Below are 19,139 nucleotides of genomic sequence, written 5' to 3'. Positions count from 1 at the left end.
CACAACTCCAGCACAGGTGGCACCTTGGATAACCTGATGGACTTTTCCCACACTGGATGACGGTAGAGTGGGGGCCCAGGGAGCAAAGGAAATCTAGGGTAGAGGTAAGTGGAAATAGGAGAACTAGACAGGCATTCACTTATTCAACAAAGTATTTGCCAGGTATAGGGGCTGTGTGGCATTCAATACAGTCTGTGCCTGAGTATCTCCTACTCTAGCAGGGGGCAATGACAGGTAAGCTGATAATTACAACATAAGGTTGTAAGTGCATCCACCAAGATTCACAAACCAGAAATTTAGGAATCATGCTATATGCCTTACTCCCTTATGTTCCTTCTTTCCTGTGGTGGAGGCTGTGATGAAAATCCCAGATGCTTTTTTAAAAATGAAGGATTTATCCTCCAGGTGCCGAGAACACTGCTGGGAGACAGGCCTCAACTGCAGCCCCTTTCAGAGTTACCAGAGCTGAAGAAAGCTGGCTCATCCAGGTCATGTTCCCTTTCTGGGGCATCCTGCAGCCAGTGACTGCTCAGCACAGAGGTCTAAAGGTACAGCCCTCTCATCCCAACTCTGAAAGACATTCACGGCTTGTCATGGGGGCGACTGAGGTCTTTGTCAGGACTGAATCACTACTCAGTTTCTCCCTTCATCCTCTCTTTTGCACAGGTGTTGACTTTGGGAACACCCCTTAGTAAACATCCTCCACAGTACTCTGTCTTAGGTCTGCTTCCTGGGGAATGGAACTGCCTCATTCCCAAATTCCTAGACTTTAATCCTGAAGTCCTGTTGATTTTAGCTATTGAATGTTCTTTGTATCAGTTGGCTTGTCTCTCCACTGACATTCCCTACTGTTCCTTAGTTTCCCAAGTGGTCCATCACATTTTGCTGATGCCTCTTCACGTACATCCTCTACCTTATAGCCAGAGTGATATGTTCAGAATACAAATCTGATTATACCACTGTTCTGACCTTTGCTTTTGATATGGAGAAAATCTTTCAGCACGGTCTATGAAGCCTGCCTGGTCTGGCACTTACTGACCTCTCTAACCACCTTTTTTCAAGTTACTATGCTTCTTCTTCTCTACACTGTAGACACACTGGCCTTTTTTTAGTCTATTTTTTTGTATATACATCTTCCAGTTACATGGCTTTTGCACATGCTTGCTGGAAGCTTTCCTTGCTCATTTAATTCACTCCTACTCATCCTTCTGATCTTAGCTCAAGGTCTCAACATTTCTCAGGGATGTTTTTTCTGGCTTCCCCTCCTGTGGTAGGCAGAATTATTTGATGACCCACAATGATTCTCTTATATAATCACCATTCCTTGAGGGTCAGTGGAACCTCTAAATAAGGTGAGGTGCTACTTCCATGATAATATACCAGAAGGGATTTTGCAGATGGAATTAACGTTACTAATCAGTTGATCTCAAGATAAAGAAATTGTCCAACTAGTACTAACTCAATCATATGAGTTTACTCTGGTTGGCAGCAGAAGAGGAAATCAGAGGGATCTGAAGAATAAACAGGATTTGACACTGTTGCTAGCTTGAAGATGGAGGAGGCCATGTCACAAGGAGTATGGTTGGCTGTGGCTGACTTGAGGAAGGAGGGGGACGCAGAGCAAATACCTGAGAGTAGCTTCCAGCAGAGAGCAATCTCTGGCTGATAGCCTGCGAGAAAAAAGGGGCTCTGGTCCTACAAATCCGAGGAACTAGATTGTGCTAATGGCAAGAATGAACTTGGAAGCAGATTTCCCTCCCAGAGTGTCCAGAGGGGAATTTAGTCTAGCAGACATCTGACTTCAGTTTGGTGACACCCTTGATGGAAAACCCAGATGCCCTGTACCGGACTTCTGGCTTACAGTCTGTGAGGTAATAAATGGATATTGTTTTAAGCCACCAAATTCATGGTAATTTATTATAGTAGCAGTAGAAAACTAACATGCTTCTTATCTCAGGAGGTAGCAATTGCACACCATTGCAAGACAAGCAAGGAAGAATTGGGAGCATTGGAAATTGGTTAGGATTTAGAAAGATCTGGAGAGATGGCAGTGGCAACTGGTGTGGAGAACGATTTAAGGGGTGAGACCGAGTGAGAATCCATGACAGTAATTCAGGTGACTGATGACAGTAGCTTAAACTAAGTCATGGAGGTAGTGGAGAAGAGGGATCTAAGAAGGATTTAGAAAATAGACAGAATATAGAGACTATTCCCATGTGGGAGGTGAGGCAGAAGGGTGAGATTAAAATGAATAAGGTTTCTGGAAACTTAGGATAGGAACTGTTTGATGATCACTTAGTATGTTCCAATCACGTCACATTTAATCTTCACAAAGAACTGTACATTTAAGTCCAATATTATCAATCACTGTTTTTAGATTTTTAAAAAAACTGGCTCAGAAAGAGTTTAAGTAACTTGCCCAAAGCCACAAAGTTTTTAGGCAAAAAAGCCACAATTCAAAGCCAGGGATTTTGCAAATCAGAATTCAAGTGCTGATACTATGCTGCTTCCTGGAATGAGTGGAAGTTTTAGTAATTTCTCTGATCTCTTTTTTTTTCTCATTTATACAATATTCTTTTCAAATTTTCTTGACCCATAAAATCTCTAATCTCATTTCCCATGATGCACACACACACACACACACACACACATACACACACACCCCATCCTTTACTCACAATAAATAACCCAGCTTCCCACTTCATAGAGAAAACAGTCATCTTCAGACAGCAACGCCCACCTGCGAATCTGTTCCATTTTGGACATGCTAAATTTCAGATGCTGTTAAGACATCTAAACAGGAAGTAGTGTAAACCCTAGAATTAATGAGAGTGTTAAGTAAGAGGAAATGAGGAATCAGGTCAGAAGTCAAGAAGAGACCATTATTTGAAGGCTGGCTAGAGAATGACCAGCCTGTTAAAGAGACCAAGAGGAGCAGACAGAGGTGGGAGGAAAAAAGGCAAGCAAAGTATCCTAAAAGGGAAGGCAGAGGAGGTTGAAGGAGAACGTGTTAAACGGGTTCAAGTGCTTCCTCTGCATCAAGAAAAATGAGGACTGAGAAATGTACAGAGTTCAGTGACCTGAAGATTGTAGGCAACCTTGGAAGGAGACTTTGGTGAGGTTGTGGAGGCAGAGGATAGACTGAGTATTCTGAAAACTAAATGTGGTGGGAGGAAATGAAGCAAGTGAATTTAGGCAAGTGTTTTAGAAGAATAGTTATTAAAGAAAGGAAACAGGTAGTAACTAGAGGGAGATGCAGAATGACTTTTTTTTAAGATATAGGAACTAGAATAATTTTTTTGGGCAGATGGAATTACTCCAATATATTGAAAAGACTAAAGGTATAGGAGATAAAGAGAGAGAGAGAAAGAAAAGTTATTTATGAATGCAAGATTCCTGAGAAGGCAGAGAGGTATGGAATCTGGAACAAGCAGAGAGGGTTCTAGCTTAGGATAGGAGTAGAGATGCAATGTAAGAGGGAGTAAAAGAGAATAATTATAGATGAAAATAAGTCATGGCAAACCAGATAATTATTTTCTATACTCTTTTGCAGTTAACTGTGGCTTTATGACTATCTTCTGAGCAGTGGTTGTGGCTGGAAGTGCTAAGTGCAGTTTCTAGATCAAGCTCTTAAAAGGAGAGGAGTGGATTCTTTCTTCCTCATTGCCCTTTCCTGCAAGCTAAACATGAATGTGAGGGTAAGCCATCTTCAGTCATGCAGTGAGGGTAACACACTCGGCATGGTAGATGACAAGATGAAAGGAACCTGGGTCCCCTATGCTTTCAGGCCATTTTACCACCCCATGTTCTCCTGCTTGAAAAATAAGGAAATTATGATTTTAAGGCCCTACAGTTTTTTCTCCCTCTTGTCCTAGCAACTTGATCTGTATTTTAATTAAGACAGTGGATGTGTAGATTTGGTGGGAACTGCTGTCTGATAGCTTCTGTTGTCTCTATGATGTTGGAGATCAGGTTATCAGTGAGTGGGATGTGTATGTGTGTGTGTATGAGTGGGCAGGATTGACATTTTAGGAGTGAAGATGGTTTAAGAAAACCATGTAATGGGAAAGTGGACACTGCAGGAATGTAGTAAGATAATTAGGAAAGTATTGAGGGCCCACTTAAGTGTTTGGTGCCCTTGAATTTCTAGTGGTAACAGTTTCTCCAGAAGAGCTCAGATATTTGGATACAAGCATGGAGAATATTGATGGTTCAGTTCATCCAAAGTTGAGACTTTACAGACTGGGTGGGATGGAAAAACAAAGGGATTCGGGTGATCTCATGGGTCATGAAATCTCAGCTGGACATGGAGAAGACAGAACTGTGAGGTAGTGAGAAAGTCTAACATGACTCATAGGCAGGCTTCAGAAGATCGTTGGTTGTCACAATGAGAAGGGAAGGAGCTAGTGCGCTGAATGTATGAGTGCCCATTGAGCAAGGGGTCTGTGGGGAGTGAGGAAGCAGCATCGGTGAGTGCAGGGGACCCCAAGTCTGCATGCATGCATTCTGAGAGGATGAGAACTCACCCCTTTCTGCAGAGGGTGTACTGTCCTTAAAGGACTGCTGGTTTTAACTAACACAGGAGTTGGGAGAGTGTTCAAAGAAGTTGCGGCTTTAAGAGTTGGCTTATGTTGGAAAAGGAGTTAGAGAGGACAGAGGTCCTCTGAGCTTTCCTTAACCATGGTAACTTTTACAAGTACTTGGCCTATAATTGCCCTTTTGCTTGTTTGTATTCCAAGGGCCTGGCTCCTGTCCTTTTCTCCAACAGGTTCTCAAACCACTCTCTGCACTACTCACATTACTTACTTTCTCTTTTGTGTATGTTCAAGAACCTTGAGTTGCTTATAATTCATGGTTCATTCCATATAGCTCGTCACCCTTGTATCTTGCTCACGTTCTCCCCTCTAACTAAATGTAGATGGGCAGTGGGAGGTGAGGGACAGGAGATGGTGGGTATAGATTGTTTCAAGAAGGTGGCTTATAAAGAGGAGAAAAAAAGCAAATAAAAGGTACCATGAGGAAGGGGGACATATCATGAGCAGAGGAGGGGATGAAAATGCTGTGCTAAGAGGGTTGAAGCTCATTTCTCAAAATCAGGAAATTCCATCTATTCCAGGGGTTAAGCCAGCATTTGGAGAGAATAGGATTGCTCAGGACCAGGAAACTGGCAGACTCTAGATCAGAGCAAGGAGAGAACTGCAAAGTCAGTGTGGGAAGCCAGAGGAAGGAGACCTGGACCCTTGTCCCAGAGCAAGAAACCCAAGGGGCCCAGAAGGCAAATGCAAGATGTCCTGAAGCAGGGATGAGCTCCATCCCGAGTGAAGCTGCCTCTCTTACTCCAGCTGGACTTGCCAAGGTTGCCAGGTTTTTGTGTTTTGGTGTGTGTGTGTGTATTTTGCAGGTGAGTGCCAGCCCACCTAGCTCAACTCTTGTAGGTAGAACAATTTACCTTTTCCTTGGGGAAGTCTCATCACCCAGCCACTGCCCCACTGGCCCTTACATGGGCACATGATCCTTCTTTCAATATTCTGTATCACAGCTGAGATAAGAGGAACGTTTAAACAACATTTCAGTAAATGTTCAGGGGAAACAACGTAAGAGGGGAATATAGTGCCTACCGCACAGCCAGATAACCTGCTCTATTAGGTATTACTCATTCTAGGTATCCACAGTGGTCACACACACAGTGGTGTGGGGGCCATGGGACAGGCTCCTCCTCCAGCGCCCCTGGCTCTGGCACACTCCCTCCCTGATGTTGGGAGGGAGACCCGGCACAGGTTAGTCCTTGGGGTGCCCGCTCACCCGCCAGCTCAGTGCTCCCTCTGTGGCCGATTAGGTTGACTTCTCCCCACATATTTCAAGGCCTCCTCCTGGTGTTTCTGTCATGTGTAGATAGGCTTCTTCGCTGAGATCCTGCCCACGTACTCCCTGCCCACATAGAGGCCCTTTACTTGGGATCATTAAACAAAGAGGGAGCAGGCTGCGAAGACAGACGTGCCAGAGCCAGAGCAGGCAGAGATAGTGAGCAGTGGAAAGAAACCAGGAAAAGGCCTTGTCTTCCAGAGCCTGGGTCCAGAGTGGGTAAAGCAGAGCCCATACCCAGCAGCTGGTTCCCCCTGGATGGTTTCAGACATGGGCTCTCACAGGTAAGCCAAGAGGGTCCAGGATCTCCCTGTCACTGGAAAGCTAAAGAAGCCACAGGAAGGCTCACCCAGGAAGCCACCAGAGAGAGCTCCTGTGAGAGCACATGTGAGTTACTAGCCTCCAGGCCCTATGGGACCTCCCGGTACATGGCAGGCCAAGGACAGCAGGCCGAGGTGCTGAAACTGGAAGGCAATGCCAGAGAGGGCCTGTGTTCTGGGTGAGAAGTACAAGGGATTTTCAAGCTGTAGAGGACGGTAGTCCTGAATGCTCACAGGTATTCAGTGCTGCTATTTATTCCCAATAGGGCTGCCTCAGGCTTGTCAGGACTTCCTCTGTAATGTTGCTCAGCATCACCACTGCTACAATTCAGTCTTTGTTAACAAATCTGAACAAGGATTTTCACACACTAGTCAAGACCACAATTCTATCCCTAAAATTCCATTTCTCTCGGTTTTCTCTAGCTCCGCAAGGCCAGGCAATCCTGAGGCTTGGGAGGGAGCTGGAAGGAGAGCCCTGTGGAAGGGAGCAGGGGACAGGAGAGCCCCATGCCCTCTGCTGGCTAGGCCTGGCATTGCGAGTAACGCGCAGACGGCCAGGGCCAAGCAGGGCCAATAGCCTGTGGCCCAGGGCCCTCAAAGTCACCCCAGCTGCTAGAGGAATAGGATTATGATTATAGCTACTATTCATTATCAATCAGTTGCTACCTGTCAGGCACTGGTAGGCAGTTTACATTCATTATCTAACTTGCATTTTAATTCTCCAAGCATTTCTTTCAACAACCCAGAAAGACTTTGTAGGAGACTGAGAGTCCCGCAGCTAATAAGTGATGTTTGAGAATGAACATTTGACTCTGATTGGCTCCAAGATGTTTCCCAGTTACTGTGCTTTTAGGCCAGCCTAATACTCCCTATGCCTCTGAACCCAGCTCCAACCGGGCCTGACCCTCGATCTCTGATCCTAGCCTCAAGCCAAACCCTAGCTTCAGCCTCAAGTTATGATCCATCCACCCACCTTGCTTTCTGCTCCTGGCTCCTAGTGTTTGCATTAGATCTTTCCCTGGGTTGTATAGCCCTTCTCCTGATGAATCTGATTTTCTCCGCAGCTTGATACTTTATTTCCATCTGTCTTTGGGGCTAGCAGCCAAACCTCAGAACGAAAAGGGTAAAGTGGGGGAGGGCCCAAGAAGCTTCTGTAGGGGAGTAGCTTACTGGGAACAGTGAGGAGGAGTGTACATCCCAAATCTTAGCCAGGCAGAGGCAGCCTGAGTTTGGTGACCCAAGGAGAGAAGTGGGCCCTAGGTCCTGTCGGAGGGAGACAGCTCAGCCAGAAGCGCTGGGCTTTCAGCAGGAGGGCCCATGGACAGTTCTTGACATCCTCTAGGGATGTAGCAGTGATGTGGAAAGTCCTGCCCTCCTTCCCCGCTGCACATGTGCAGATGGGAGAGCTGGAACTGGCAGGCAGCTCTCCCCTAGAGCACTGGGTGGTCCCTGGTCTTTGGCTGCAGAGATCACACATCAACCAAGCCCAGCACACTGGGCAGGCTTGCTGGTGATTCACAAGATTTGCTTCACATGACTGGCTTCTTTCCCCCTGGTTACCACTGTTACTGCTTGCAACAGTCATATTCAGGAAAGGAAGGAGTTTGCCTGGCCTCAGCTTCAGCTAAGGTAGTTCCATTTCTTATCTCCCTAAAAGAAACAGCAAGACAGACCTAGGTTTCCTTCCATGTGACTTAGGAACCCAGTGATATTGGGTAAGTTATTTAATCTCCCAGAGCCTTGTTTCTCTCATTTCAAAATGGGATAATAATAGCATCTTTTTCATATACTTGTAAGGATTAATTGAGACAATGCACTTAGCTCGGGACGTGGCATAAAAGAGCATCTCAATACATCATATCTAATATTTTTAGTTGCTCTGTGGGCTTCAGTTTCCTGACTTGGAAAAGTGAGCATGATAATAATTTAAATTTCTTAACACTGTCATAAGAGGTAATGTGTAAGGTAGTTATGAATGATTCCATAACACGTATGTAAAAAATTGGGTATTTCTTTGATTTTCTAAATCAGACAATTCTCATCTAAGCTTTTAACCACCTACCTTATGGAAGATTTAATCTCACTTGTGTTTTGTGGCTTTCTATCCCCTCTCTTTCCCCCAGTTTAGCATCTTACAAAAGTTTCTGGGTGTTTAATATTGAACAGAATATCTGGTATGGAGGGTGGGGATGGGGGGAGGCCTGGGCCTTCAGACTGTGCTAAGTACGGTTTGTACATTGTTCAAGCCTGTGCTTCCCCTAAGGGGTGCTGCTGAGATTCCACTGCCTGTTTGAGTGTAAGTGATCATTCTCCAGTTTACAGAGATTCAATGTGTGTGGCTGCCCTGCTTTCCTCCCCAGAAACTATGTGATAGGTAGAATTTTGTCTCCCATTACATGTGCCTTCTGGTGTTTTCCCCTTGATTATGGCAAAAGGGACTTCGCAGATAGAATGAAGATTAATAATCAGCTAACCTTAAAATATATTATCCTGGATTATCTGAATGGGATTACCTAATCACATAAGCCCTAAAAGGCAGAGATCTTTCTCAGCCTTGTAATAGAAGGGGGAATAAGGGATTTGAAGAATGAGAAAGATTTAACATGCCTTTGTTAGTCTGAAGATGAAGGGACCACATGTAAAGGAAATAAGGACCCCAGTCCTATAACCAAAAGGAATTGAAGTCTTCTGACAACCTGTATGATCTTGGAAGCTGAATCCTGCAGCACCTCCAGAAAAGAGCCCAGCCCAGCTGACACTTTGATTTTGGCCTTGGGAGGCTCTGGAGAGAGGGCTCAGTTGAGCCACACTGTGAGGGGATTTTGTACAGAACTGTGAGATGATACATGGGTGCTGTTTTAAGCTGTTAAATTTGTGGTGATACAAATAGCAATTACTGTGGTAATTACAGTAGCAAAAGAAAATTAATGTAATGCTCAAGAATTCCATTCCTTTTCTTAGTCCTGGGGAATCTCTCCTTAGGTTTAGAAGCTTCTTTGTCAACTGTAAGCCTTCATAGACAACTGGGAGCCTTGGTTTCCCACAAACAAAAGCGAGGACAGGGAGTTTCTGAAAATTTCTATTTTTGATGCTGCAATTCAAAAAGTTTTAAGTCTAGGGATATAAAGATTTACTTTCTTATGAAGGGAGGAAGGATAAAATGAACAAAACCCAAATAGTCTCTCAATGAACTTTCCTGCCACGTATGTATTTAGCCTAGTACTTAATACACAGTAACTAATATTCTTTAGACCAAAAAATTACTTTATTATTACTTTTCTTTTTTCCAGAAACTTAAAATTGTGTTCCCTTCTGCCCATTTTGACCAGACTCTATCCAGCTTGATCCCAAATTGTCAAAACATGTCTTTCATGCAATGATGGAAATCACTCCACAACTGGAGTTACTGGTATTCAGGCAGTCTTCTGGTGTGGCTCTACCATAAGGAATTTGATCTCCTCATTGTGGAACTGCAATAGCAGAGCAAACTGTACATATGGCCCCAAAGCATTTTGTTTCTGCATCCAGGATAGGGAAGATGGCCAATTACCACCTACCTTGTGCTGAAGACCAGGATTCTATGGGGTGGCAGGGGCCACCTGTTCTAAGAGAGCCTTCTCTTGGGACAGGTGCACACATTGTAGTGTGTCAATGTAAATCTTATTCTTAGCTCCCTATATCCATCAGGTTCCACCAAAATGGCCTTTATAACATACCTACCCATTACATCTCAATATGATTTGAGAGCACAGATGGTAGGAAAACCTCCTGAATAAGAAACTAACACACATCTTCCTCCAGCACTGGACCTGTGTCTGCTTCAACTTCCATTTCTTTGGTTGCCAAATATATATTTGGGTACCTACTATGTGCCAGGCTACTAAAGTTTAGGCTTTAAGGATACAGAAGGAACAAGACAGACCCAGTGCCAGCCCTACAGATCTCTCATTTTTGTGAGGAGGAGATCACAAAATAAACACATATTTTAAAATGATTTAATATGCAATGATCCTTGTAGTCTCTACTAACACCTTGACTCCAGCCACAGCGTCGGTTCCTATGGCTACTGAAGAAAGTTTTATTTCAAGGCCTGCATGTCTGAATGCATCTGTGTTACCTGCATCCATCATATCTAAAAGGGTGGTCAACTTTGAGGACACCAACAGTTCTGGGGGAATGTCTCCATAACTACACAGATCCTCCCACATATCCTGCCCTCACAGCACTGAGGGTCCTACCGTACCCTATACTGTCTTGTGGCACTTGTAATAATCATTCTCAATATTCTCTAACTAATGCTTCGGCATCTTGAAATCATGAACCAAACTAATAGCCACAGTTGTTTACATCTCTTCTGTGGTCCAGCTTTCACAGGTGCTTGAAAGTCATATTACAAACCCTTTAACCAAGTTCCAAATTCTGTTTCACTTCGTACCCAGTAGGGAATGTCCCCACCTAAAAACTATCCACCTCTATAGTAACAAAGGCTTGCTGCCCCTGTTTTCCCCTTGTTCCTTCTGTCTTCTGACCAACCTGGTGCTTCCCTGTGTGGCCCTGCATGGTGCAATGTTCACCCTCCTCTGTGGACTGTAGGTAATAAATTCTTTCAATGGCATTGACCTCTCTGTGTTGTCACTCAGTCATACTGACAAATTAAATCTGAGATACATTTTAAAACACCACCTGGCACAGCTCAGGCCCAAAGTCTGGTCAGGCTCGGGAGGAGGTAAAGTTGTGACCAAGGTGAATATGATTCAGAAATGACATCAGACTCCTCCCTATAGACCCCAGAACACCTTCTCTGTCCTAAAGCTGCAGACTTCCTTCTAAGTATGCCAAATTACTCCAAGTCTCTCCAAACACTCATCTCCAGTTATCTTCAGCCATGACATTCCACACCTCCTAGTGTCTATTCTCTACCCTTTCTTTTGGAATACTGTACAGAGAAAGGGGGGCTGGCTTTCTGGCAGCACCAAGGCCAGCACCAATGACTGGCATAGTAGGACAGAGCCAGGTGAGTGGTCCTGGGAACTAGTCTCCCCTTGGAATCAGTCCTGAACACAATATTGCCCTGCTCCAGGCTCCAGGGCTGGGCCAGAGGGAGGGAAAATGAGCAGAGGTATCTTCCCTGGCCCATTAAGATCAGAGACCTCAGAGATCACAAAGTCAAGGGTACATATGCTGGTATGAGATGCAGTGGTCAGTGTGTGTATGTGAATATATGAATCTTTGAAGAATTGTGCACACTTACAGCAGTGTAATGCATAAACCTGCTTCACCTTGGCTTAGTATTGATTCTCAACTCAGTCAGTACCCCAGCCTCTTTGAGTCCAACCTACCAGCTACTACACAGCCCATGCCCCTTGCCCCTGACTCAGAATTTAGACATTGGCTTTGCCTTTTCCCATCAGCCCCATAAATGCTTAGTGAGGAGGCAAATACTTTATTGAAGTGCAACTTGCAGGGTACACTCGTGAACCTCCCATTTAAGGGGCACTTAAAGGACATCTTAGAACAAGAGGGCCCTGGGTGTGTTTTTGTGTGTTCACCTCTGTGTGTCTGTTGGTGTGTGACTGTCATTATGTGTGTGTTTATCAGGTACATGACTGAATGTGTATATTATGTGCCTATAGAACATACCTATGGGAGAAAGCATGTGTGATCTGAGAATGGGAACTCCAGAGCATTTTATATAGAGCACAGTCTTGGGATCAGTATGTGTATGTGCAACTGTGTGTGTGTCTGTGCTGGTGAATGGGGATGAATATGTGCTGTACTCTTACATTTCTAGATGGGCATCTATAGACCCAATTCACTCTATCACTGCTATCTAGTGGATAAGATGGCAGAGTTTCTGCAGGTAGGATTTCCTACAACTCTGGATTCACTTGGGGGTGGGAGTCCCAGAGATAGGAATGGGGTCACTCTGGGCCTGGAAGTCCCTCCTGGTCAGCCCTGCCTTCCCTTGGAAGTTCCCTCCCCAGGCTCGTCCTCATCGTCAGCCTCAGCCAGTTCCTCAGGCATTGGCCACTCTCGTGTCTGCCACTCTAGCCGTTCGATGCGATAAGCGATCTTAAGTGCGCTGGACTCCAGCTCAGCCAAGAGGCGGGCGAACTTGGTCTGCAGATCATCGAGTTGATTGTCCAGACCTTGTAGCCGGGACTCCGTGGCCTCCTGGAGGGCTATCTCAGCTGCCTCAGCATTTACATCCAACTTGTTCATTTTGAGCAGGATCTCACGGCCCTTTTCTTCCATGACCGTCTGGGCCTGTGGGTACTCGCTCAGCACTTCCCGCAGGTCCTCCTTGCTCAGGCAAAACAGGTCTGAGTAACCTAGACTCTTGATGTTGGCTGTGCGGCGGTTCCCGGACATGTTTCCTGTGGCCCGTGGGCAGATACATGGGAGGACAGTCAGGGTGGGTGTGAGGGGCATTTCACAATTGAACCAGGACCCCACCTCCATAATTGTGCTTCTGACCCTTTCTTTCTGGCTCATTAATTCTTTCATTCCTTGATATACTGGGGACTAGGCCTTGTGCTTGGTGGGGATCAGTTACGTGCCTCCAAGCAGTCAGTGTAGAGAGAGATAGTTAATCAGATAGTTATGTAACAGAGTATCTGGTGCAGTGTAGATGTGTGCATCCGGTACTGTGGGAAGGCAGGCAAAGAGCCCGTAACAAGCTGTAAGGCAGTGTTTAGGGAAGTGACGCCTGAATGAGAGGAGGTGAGGGCAAGGGGCATCTAGGAAGAGCAAGGAGCAAGAGCAGAGAGAAGGATGTAGGAGAGAGTTAGGTGGGTGCAGAAAGCACTAAGCAGTCCAGAGTGGCTAAAGTGGGGTGCGAGGAGACTAGGAAGAGGAGAGAGCTGGGTCACACTGGCTCTTGTAAGCCATGGCAGGGAGTTCAGACCTTATGCTGAGGGCAGTGGGAAATTCCTGAAATATTTTCAGCAGGGAGCTATGTGGTATCATTGCATTTTAGAAAGATATTGGTGGGGAAAAACTAGGCCAAATACCACAAAATCTCAGAGCTAGAAGGGGCAAGGGAGCTATCATTTGTTGAACACTTGCTATATGCCAGGCCCTGCACTGGAAGCCTTACCAGGTAGCTCATATAATCCTCACAGATAACTCTGAGTTTTAGTATCATCCTCATTGAAGGTGTGGAATCTGAGGCCTAAAGAAGGCAAGTAGACACTGGTCCACTGCATGTAGTATGTGAAGCCTGAGGGGTCCTTGGAGGTCAAATGTGAGGCCTTTAGAGCCTCTAGAGAGTGAGATCCCAGGCTGAGAGCGCATCTGGCCTCAGCCAGTGGTGACTGCTCACCCCCTTCCAGGTTTTCTCATTTCTTGGGGCCTCAGCATCTTTTCCTGAGATTACTGCTACTACACAGGCAGTAAGAGGAAAAAAGGCAGTGTACAGTGCCTGGCCTGGCCCGGAGCTGATGGACTCAATGGCAATTCCCTCCTTCTGTCTTCCTTTCCATTTGCTGTGAGAAAATTGTTTCTCATACTGACTCCAAGTGTGTGTACTTACTACCCATGTGACCTTGGACAGCTTCCCAAATCTCTCTGTATTCCAAATTCCTTATGTTTAAAAGGTGGATAATAATTCTAACTTCATAGAGTTGCTGTGAGACTTTAATGAGTTGGTACATGTGAAACACTTAGAACACTTAAAACAGGGTGTGTTGTAACTATGCAATAAATATTAACTATTATAATAATTGCTGTCTCTGTCACTTTCCACTGGTCTGCTGGTGCCTCTGGTTGCTACCCACAGAGGAGGTCTACTTTCTCTTCCAAGGGCTCACCCTGCTCATTGACCTTAGCTCAGTTTCTCAGGGAACAGACCCTCCAGGTCCTGCTTCTCTCCTGAGCTGTCTAAGGACTCAGACCTGAGTCTGTAGGACCCAAAGAACCATCTGGTCTCAGTACAGGGTTCTGCTGTCCCCATCCCCTCCACCCATTTGTCCCAGGAACAAATGTTGGGGTTCTCACCTTTGATGTTGATGATGCTGATCTCCCCAAAGTAGAGCCCTGCCCCAAGCACGGCATACTGTGTGACACCATCATCAGCCACCACTGCCAGCTGACCCTCACGGATGATGTACATCTCTCGGCCAATGTCACCCTTGCGGCAGACATATTCGCCTGGTGAGTAGGTCTGGGGCTGCAGCTTCAGCACCAGCTCCTCCAGCAGGCTGGCCTCACAGTTCTGGAAGATCTGCACCCGGCTCAGAGTAGACAGGTGTACAGACACAGCCACTTCTGCCCGCAACCGCTCAGGCAAGTGCTGTAGGATGGCTACCTCATTGGTCATCTTCTTGTTGATCTGTAGGTGCTGGTACCTTGGGGCAAAGGGGACACAGTTCTTCATCAGCCCCCTACATGCCTGCATCTATTCCTTCCATCAGGGCTCAGCTTAGTTTCAGCCAAGAGCAGGAGTCATGGGAATACCTGACAGTTGGCTGATGAATATCCTCAGCCCACAATCTGCTGGTCACAGATAGGTTTCAACCTCTTCTGTCTTACCTAGCTAAGGACTAAAAGCCTCTACCAGTTGACAATGAATAAGATACTCCTTACCTCCTGTCAGACTCTACCCTAGCCACCAGTCAGTGCTGTCTTGTGCCATCCTACTGAGGTTTACTTCAGTCACAAAGCCCTGTCTCTAAGGCCCTCTCCTCTCGCTCCCCAGCTTGGTGGAGTCCACAGTATGGATGACTATGACATAGGCAACCATCTTGTTGGCCATTTCCTGGGGGAATTGATCTTTTCAACTTACCCCTTCCAGGGCCTTCTGAGCCCTACCAGGCGGTGGCAGTTTCCATTTCCTGGCTTCAAGGTTGTCCTTGATACAGGAGCACCCCTCCCTATCAGTCTCTACCCAGCGCCTCCGCCTAAGTCCAGATCCAGTTAGAGGAAGACATCCTTTTCCAAGCCCCGCCCAGTGAATTCCAGCCCCGCCCTAGTGAATGCCGTATCTTGACTGCCCTGCCTGGCTTCCCGGGCAGTAAGAACCCAGCCACCTTCCTCAGACTGTGTCAAATATAGCTCTCCTTGCCCAGGTCTTGGGCCCCAGCATCCTCACCAGTCAATAACGCGCCGCTCCAGCCGGCGGTTGACGTGCTGCAGCTTCATGTACCTCTTCACCAGCGCGTGGTCCGGGTAGAAGGCTGCGTCTGCAGTGTTCATGTTGTAGATGACGGAGCTCATGCTGCCCATGATGGTGGCGAAGCCCATGACGGCCAGCAGGAAGTCGCCCACCATGAACAGGTACTCCTCCTCCTGTGCCGGCAGCGGCGTGTCGCCCACGGTGGTCAGGATCAGCGTGGAGAAGTAGAAGCTGTAGAGGTACTGGCGCCGCAGGCGCTCAAAGCCAGGCTGCGCCGGGTCCGGGTACACCCAGGCGTCACGCCCAAAGCCCAGGTACCGGGACAGGGCAAAGTATAGGCAACTGTTCCAGTGGATAACGACAAAAATGTAAAGCATCAGCTTGGCAATGCGAAAGGCGTTTGGATAAGCTGTGCGGGTCTCTGTGCGGTCAAACGCCTCAAAGAGGCGGGGCACACGCAGAAAGCGGTTCAGCCTCAGTGTGGGTGTGTGCAGGCCCAGCTGCACATAGGCCACGTCGGTGGGCATCAGGGAAGCCAGGTCCAAGAAGAAGCTCCAGGTGCTCACATAACGACTTGAGATCCTACCCTTGTCCACCACCAGAATGCCCTGCTCCAAGAATCCTGTGGAGAGGGTGGGGCAGACAGGCTGAGTCAGCTGTGGGATGACAGGTTTGGGACTGGCAAGGTGTCTTCCTGCTTCAGTAATAAGGGTGCAGTGGGTAAACTAGTGTAGGACGGGGGACAGTCATGGAGACAGGGTGGAGGTGGGCATCACCCTGCTTCAGGGTTTCTGGGGAGAGCATAGGGATGTTGTCAAACCAAAACGGTAGGTGAAGGTGCTATCAGGGAGGGGAACACTTTCTTGTTAAGAGGTGGCTTATGGAACAAAGGCACATGCAACAAAGGGTTAGTCCTGGGCTCACTGACCTGTGTGGAAGTGCACCACGATGTCCAGTAAGTACAGTAGGTCACTCATGTAGTCCAGCACTAACCAGGCCACCAGATAACTGTGTTGCAAGTCGGGGAAGCAGGCTCTGCATGGTGGGGACAGAAGGATTGGCTTAGGGGCACCCTCGGTGTGAGGTGGTCTCTCCAAGCTACTCAGCACTCTGTCCTGGTCCCTCACATAGGAACTGCCCCTCTCCCTGGTCTCACTTTTTAGCCCTTATTCTCTGCTTGAGTCTCTTCCCTTAGCTCCCTGACAAACCTGCACACAATGATGATGAGGTTATACATTACTGGGAAGACCATCGTGTTCAGCCACCAGTAGTAGTAATCCCCAGATGGGTCCAGGATGGGCAGCGACTTCCTGTGGGCAAGAGGGAAGTCATGCTTCATTTATTCACCAGACATTCCATGTTGAGTTTATCATTGGTGGCACCAAGGGAAATCAGTCTCCATCCAGTGAGGTGGACAGATGACGCAGGGAACCCGGCTCTCTCACCTGGCCTTGGCAGGGGCTGGGGGGTTGGACTCTGTCGTCTTTACTTTGCTGTCCTGGCTCATGGTTCTGTGGCCTGGTGCCTGGGTGTGAGATATCTGGGGCCTCTGCCTGTAGGTGGCTTCAGGAGGTGGGGGCTACTGCCTGCCTGCTGGAAGAGCTGCCCTTGGTCTCGGGCTGCAACTCCTATGTCTTTGGTTCCTGTAGCTCTTAGCAACACAACCAGGGCCAGCCACTACTGAAGGGGCGGAGGCAGTGTGGCTCCAGCGCCCCGCCCTGTCTCCCAGGGCCTGGGCTTACACCTACCCGGCTAAACATCTCTAATAAGGTCCCTGGAGAAGATGGGGGTGCACACCTCAGAGGTCAGGCTGGGCCTTGTCTCTCCCCCATCCTAAGCTGAACTACATAGGCACCCTGTAAGTCAGGAGACCTGGGTGCCAATGTAGGCTCAGGTGCTCATTATATTTTACTTTGTGCAAGTTCTGGGCCTGAGCCTCACTATTTATTCATTTAACAACTATTTACTGAATGGCTCATTTGTGTTAGCTACTGAACTAATCTCCAGGGACAAAGAATGCCTGTCATACCAGATGTGAGCTCTGTTTGCACTATCTGCACCTTTATCTAAATTGCACCCTCTTACCTCATTCCTGCTGGATGATTGCAATGGGGCCGTTTTCTGGGGGCTTTGCCCCTATTCCCTTCCTGTCCCCTCTAGTACCTGATCCCACCAGCTTAGTCCATGAAGATCCTCAACTTCCTACAATTTTCCATTTCTGTGAACATGATTAAATTCTTCCATACCAAACAAACAAAAGACTGAAAAATTCTCCCTTGGCTTGACGTCCCTTTTACTACTGTCATGTTTCTCAGTCAACAAGTCATAATCAGAACACCTGCTATGTGCCAGGACAATATTGTGCTAAATTTTGGGGTTAAAAGATGAATGAAATATACTCCCTGACTTCCAGAATCTCACAGTCTGGTAGGGGAAATAAGTAGATAGGAAATTACACATCAGTCTGATGAGTACTCTATAAGGTGGATACACAAAGGGCTATTCTAGAACATAAGATGGCTCCCAACTGATCCTGGGTTCTGTAGGATGTATAGGAGTTAGTCAAATACAGAGATGGGTGGATGAAGAACACTAGAGGCAAAGTGCATAGAGTGAACAAAGGCAAAGAGACTTCAAATAGCATGGGTGACCAGAAGAACACTTATTGGTTTTTGCAGAGAATCTGAGGGGCTAGTGGTAAAGATAAGGTTTGAATGGTAGAAAAAGGACAGCTTTATCTTAAGGCAATGGAGAACTTGTGAAGCATTTTGCACAATTAAGTGATAAGGTCAGATATGTGTTTTGGAGAGTTGCATGGAAAAAACATCTATTGTCACCAACATTTTATTTTATTTTTTTGGAGTCCTCTTTTTCCATGGCTGCTGTGACACCATCATTTCTTTCTCTTTTTTTAACTTTCTTCTTAGATTCTTGCATAAGCCCCTCTACCCCTCTCTTCTGTGTTGGTGTTTTTAGGACTCTTTCATAGACTGCTTTCTCTTTCCATCCTCCTGACTCTTTCTGACCAGTCTTGGTCACTCACAGGATTCTCTTTCCCATTTAATAATTCCCAAGAACTCTCTCTGAGCTACCACTAATTGCTCGCTGGGTGATGTCCACATCTGTATATCTCACAGTCACTTTCATCCCATTGATTCTATAACAGAGCTCATTATCTTCTCCTATCTGCTTTTTCTCTTAAAATCCCTATCCCTGGCCTAGCAGCCAGAACATATAGCACTAGTCTTTACTATTATTACTATCATTATTATCACTGTATGACATTGTCGCAGTTTAAAAAAAGTCACAAATTCTTTGACACTTTCCCCTGTGACTATTTCAGTCAACAGAGTACAGCAGGAGTGAAGTTGTGTGACTTCTGAGGCTAGATTGTAAGGCTACGCAGCTTCCTTCTGGTTCTCTCAGAATGCTCGTTGTCTGGAAGGTCCCTCTCAGGATACTCCCTCTTGGAACCTAGCAGCTGCCCTGTGGGAAGCCCAAGCCACAAGGAGCATTCATGCCTCTGTATTCTGTTTGACAGTCCAAGCTGAGTTCACCCTTTGAGTTGTCTCAGTCCAATCATCAGACATACGAGTGAAGAAGCCTCCAGATGATTCCAGCCACCAGCTTCAAGTCACCCCAAGGCATGCAAGTTTCCTAGATGAGGTCCTAGACATCATAGAACAGAGGTACACCATTCCAGCTGTGTTTTGATTGAAATCCTAGAATCTGTGAGCATAATAAAATGGCAATTGTTTTATTCCACCAAGTTTGGCATGATTTGTTGCACAGCATAGTAACATACATATAGAAAAGTGCACATACAGCTTGATGACTTTCAG

At 46.6% G+C, this 19,139-nt stretch overlaps 1 protein-coding gene across 1 annotated transcript; it reads right to left on the bottom strand.

Annotated features, from left to right (window-relative positions):
* Positions 1-9,428: 9,428 nt before the first annotated feature.
* On the bottom strand, positions 9,429-16,898 carry CNGA4 (cyclic nucleotide gated channel subunit alpha 4). The gene is made up of 6 exons (XM_073216083.1): positions 16,743-16,898; positions 16,506-16,607; positions 16,226-16,332; positions 15,274-15,919; positions 14,181-14,530; positions 9,429-12,559 (listed from the first exon to the last, which is right to left on the bottom strand). The coding sequence occupies exons 1-6, from the start codon at positions 16,802-16,804 to the stop codon at positions 12,132-12,134; spliced, it is 1,695 nt and encodes a 564-aa protein (XP_073072184.1). The 5' UTR covers positions 16,805-16,898; the 3' UTR covers positions 9,429-12,131.
* Between the last annotated feature and the right edge of the window lie 2,241 nt (positions 16,899-19,139).

Source organism: Manis javanica, chromosome 11 (assembly GCF_040802235.1).
Source record: "Manis javanica isolate MJ-LG chromosome 11, MJ_LKY, whole genome shotgun sequence".
In the NCBI taxonomy this organism is placed as follows: domain Eukaryota; kingdom Metazoa; phylum Chordata; class Mammalia; order Pholidota; family Manidae; genus Manis; species Manis javanica.
Note: the sequence above shows the minus strand (reverse complement) of the source record. Positions and strands in the feature narration are given on the sequence as shown.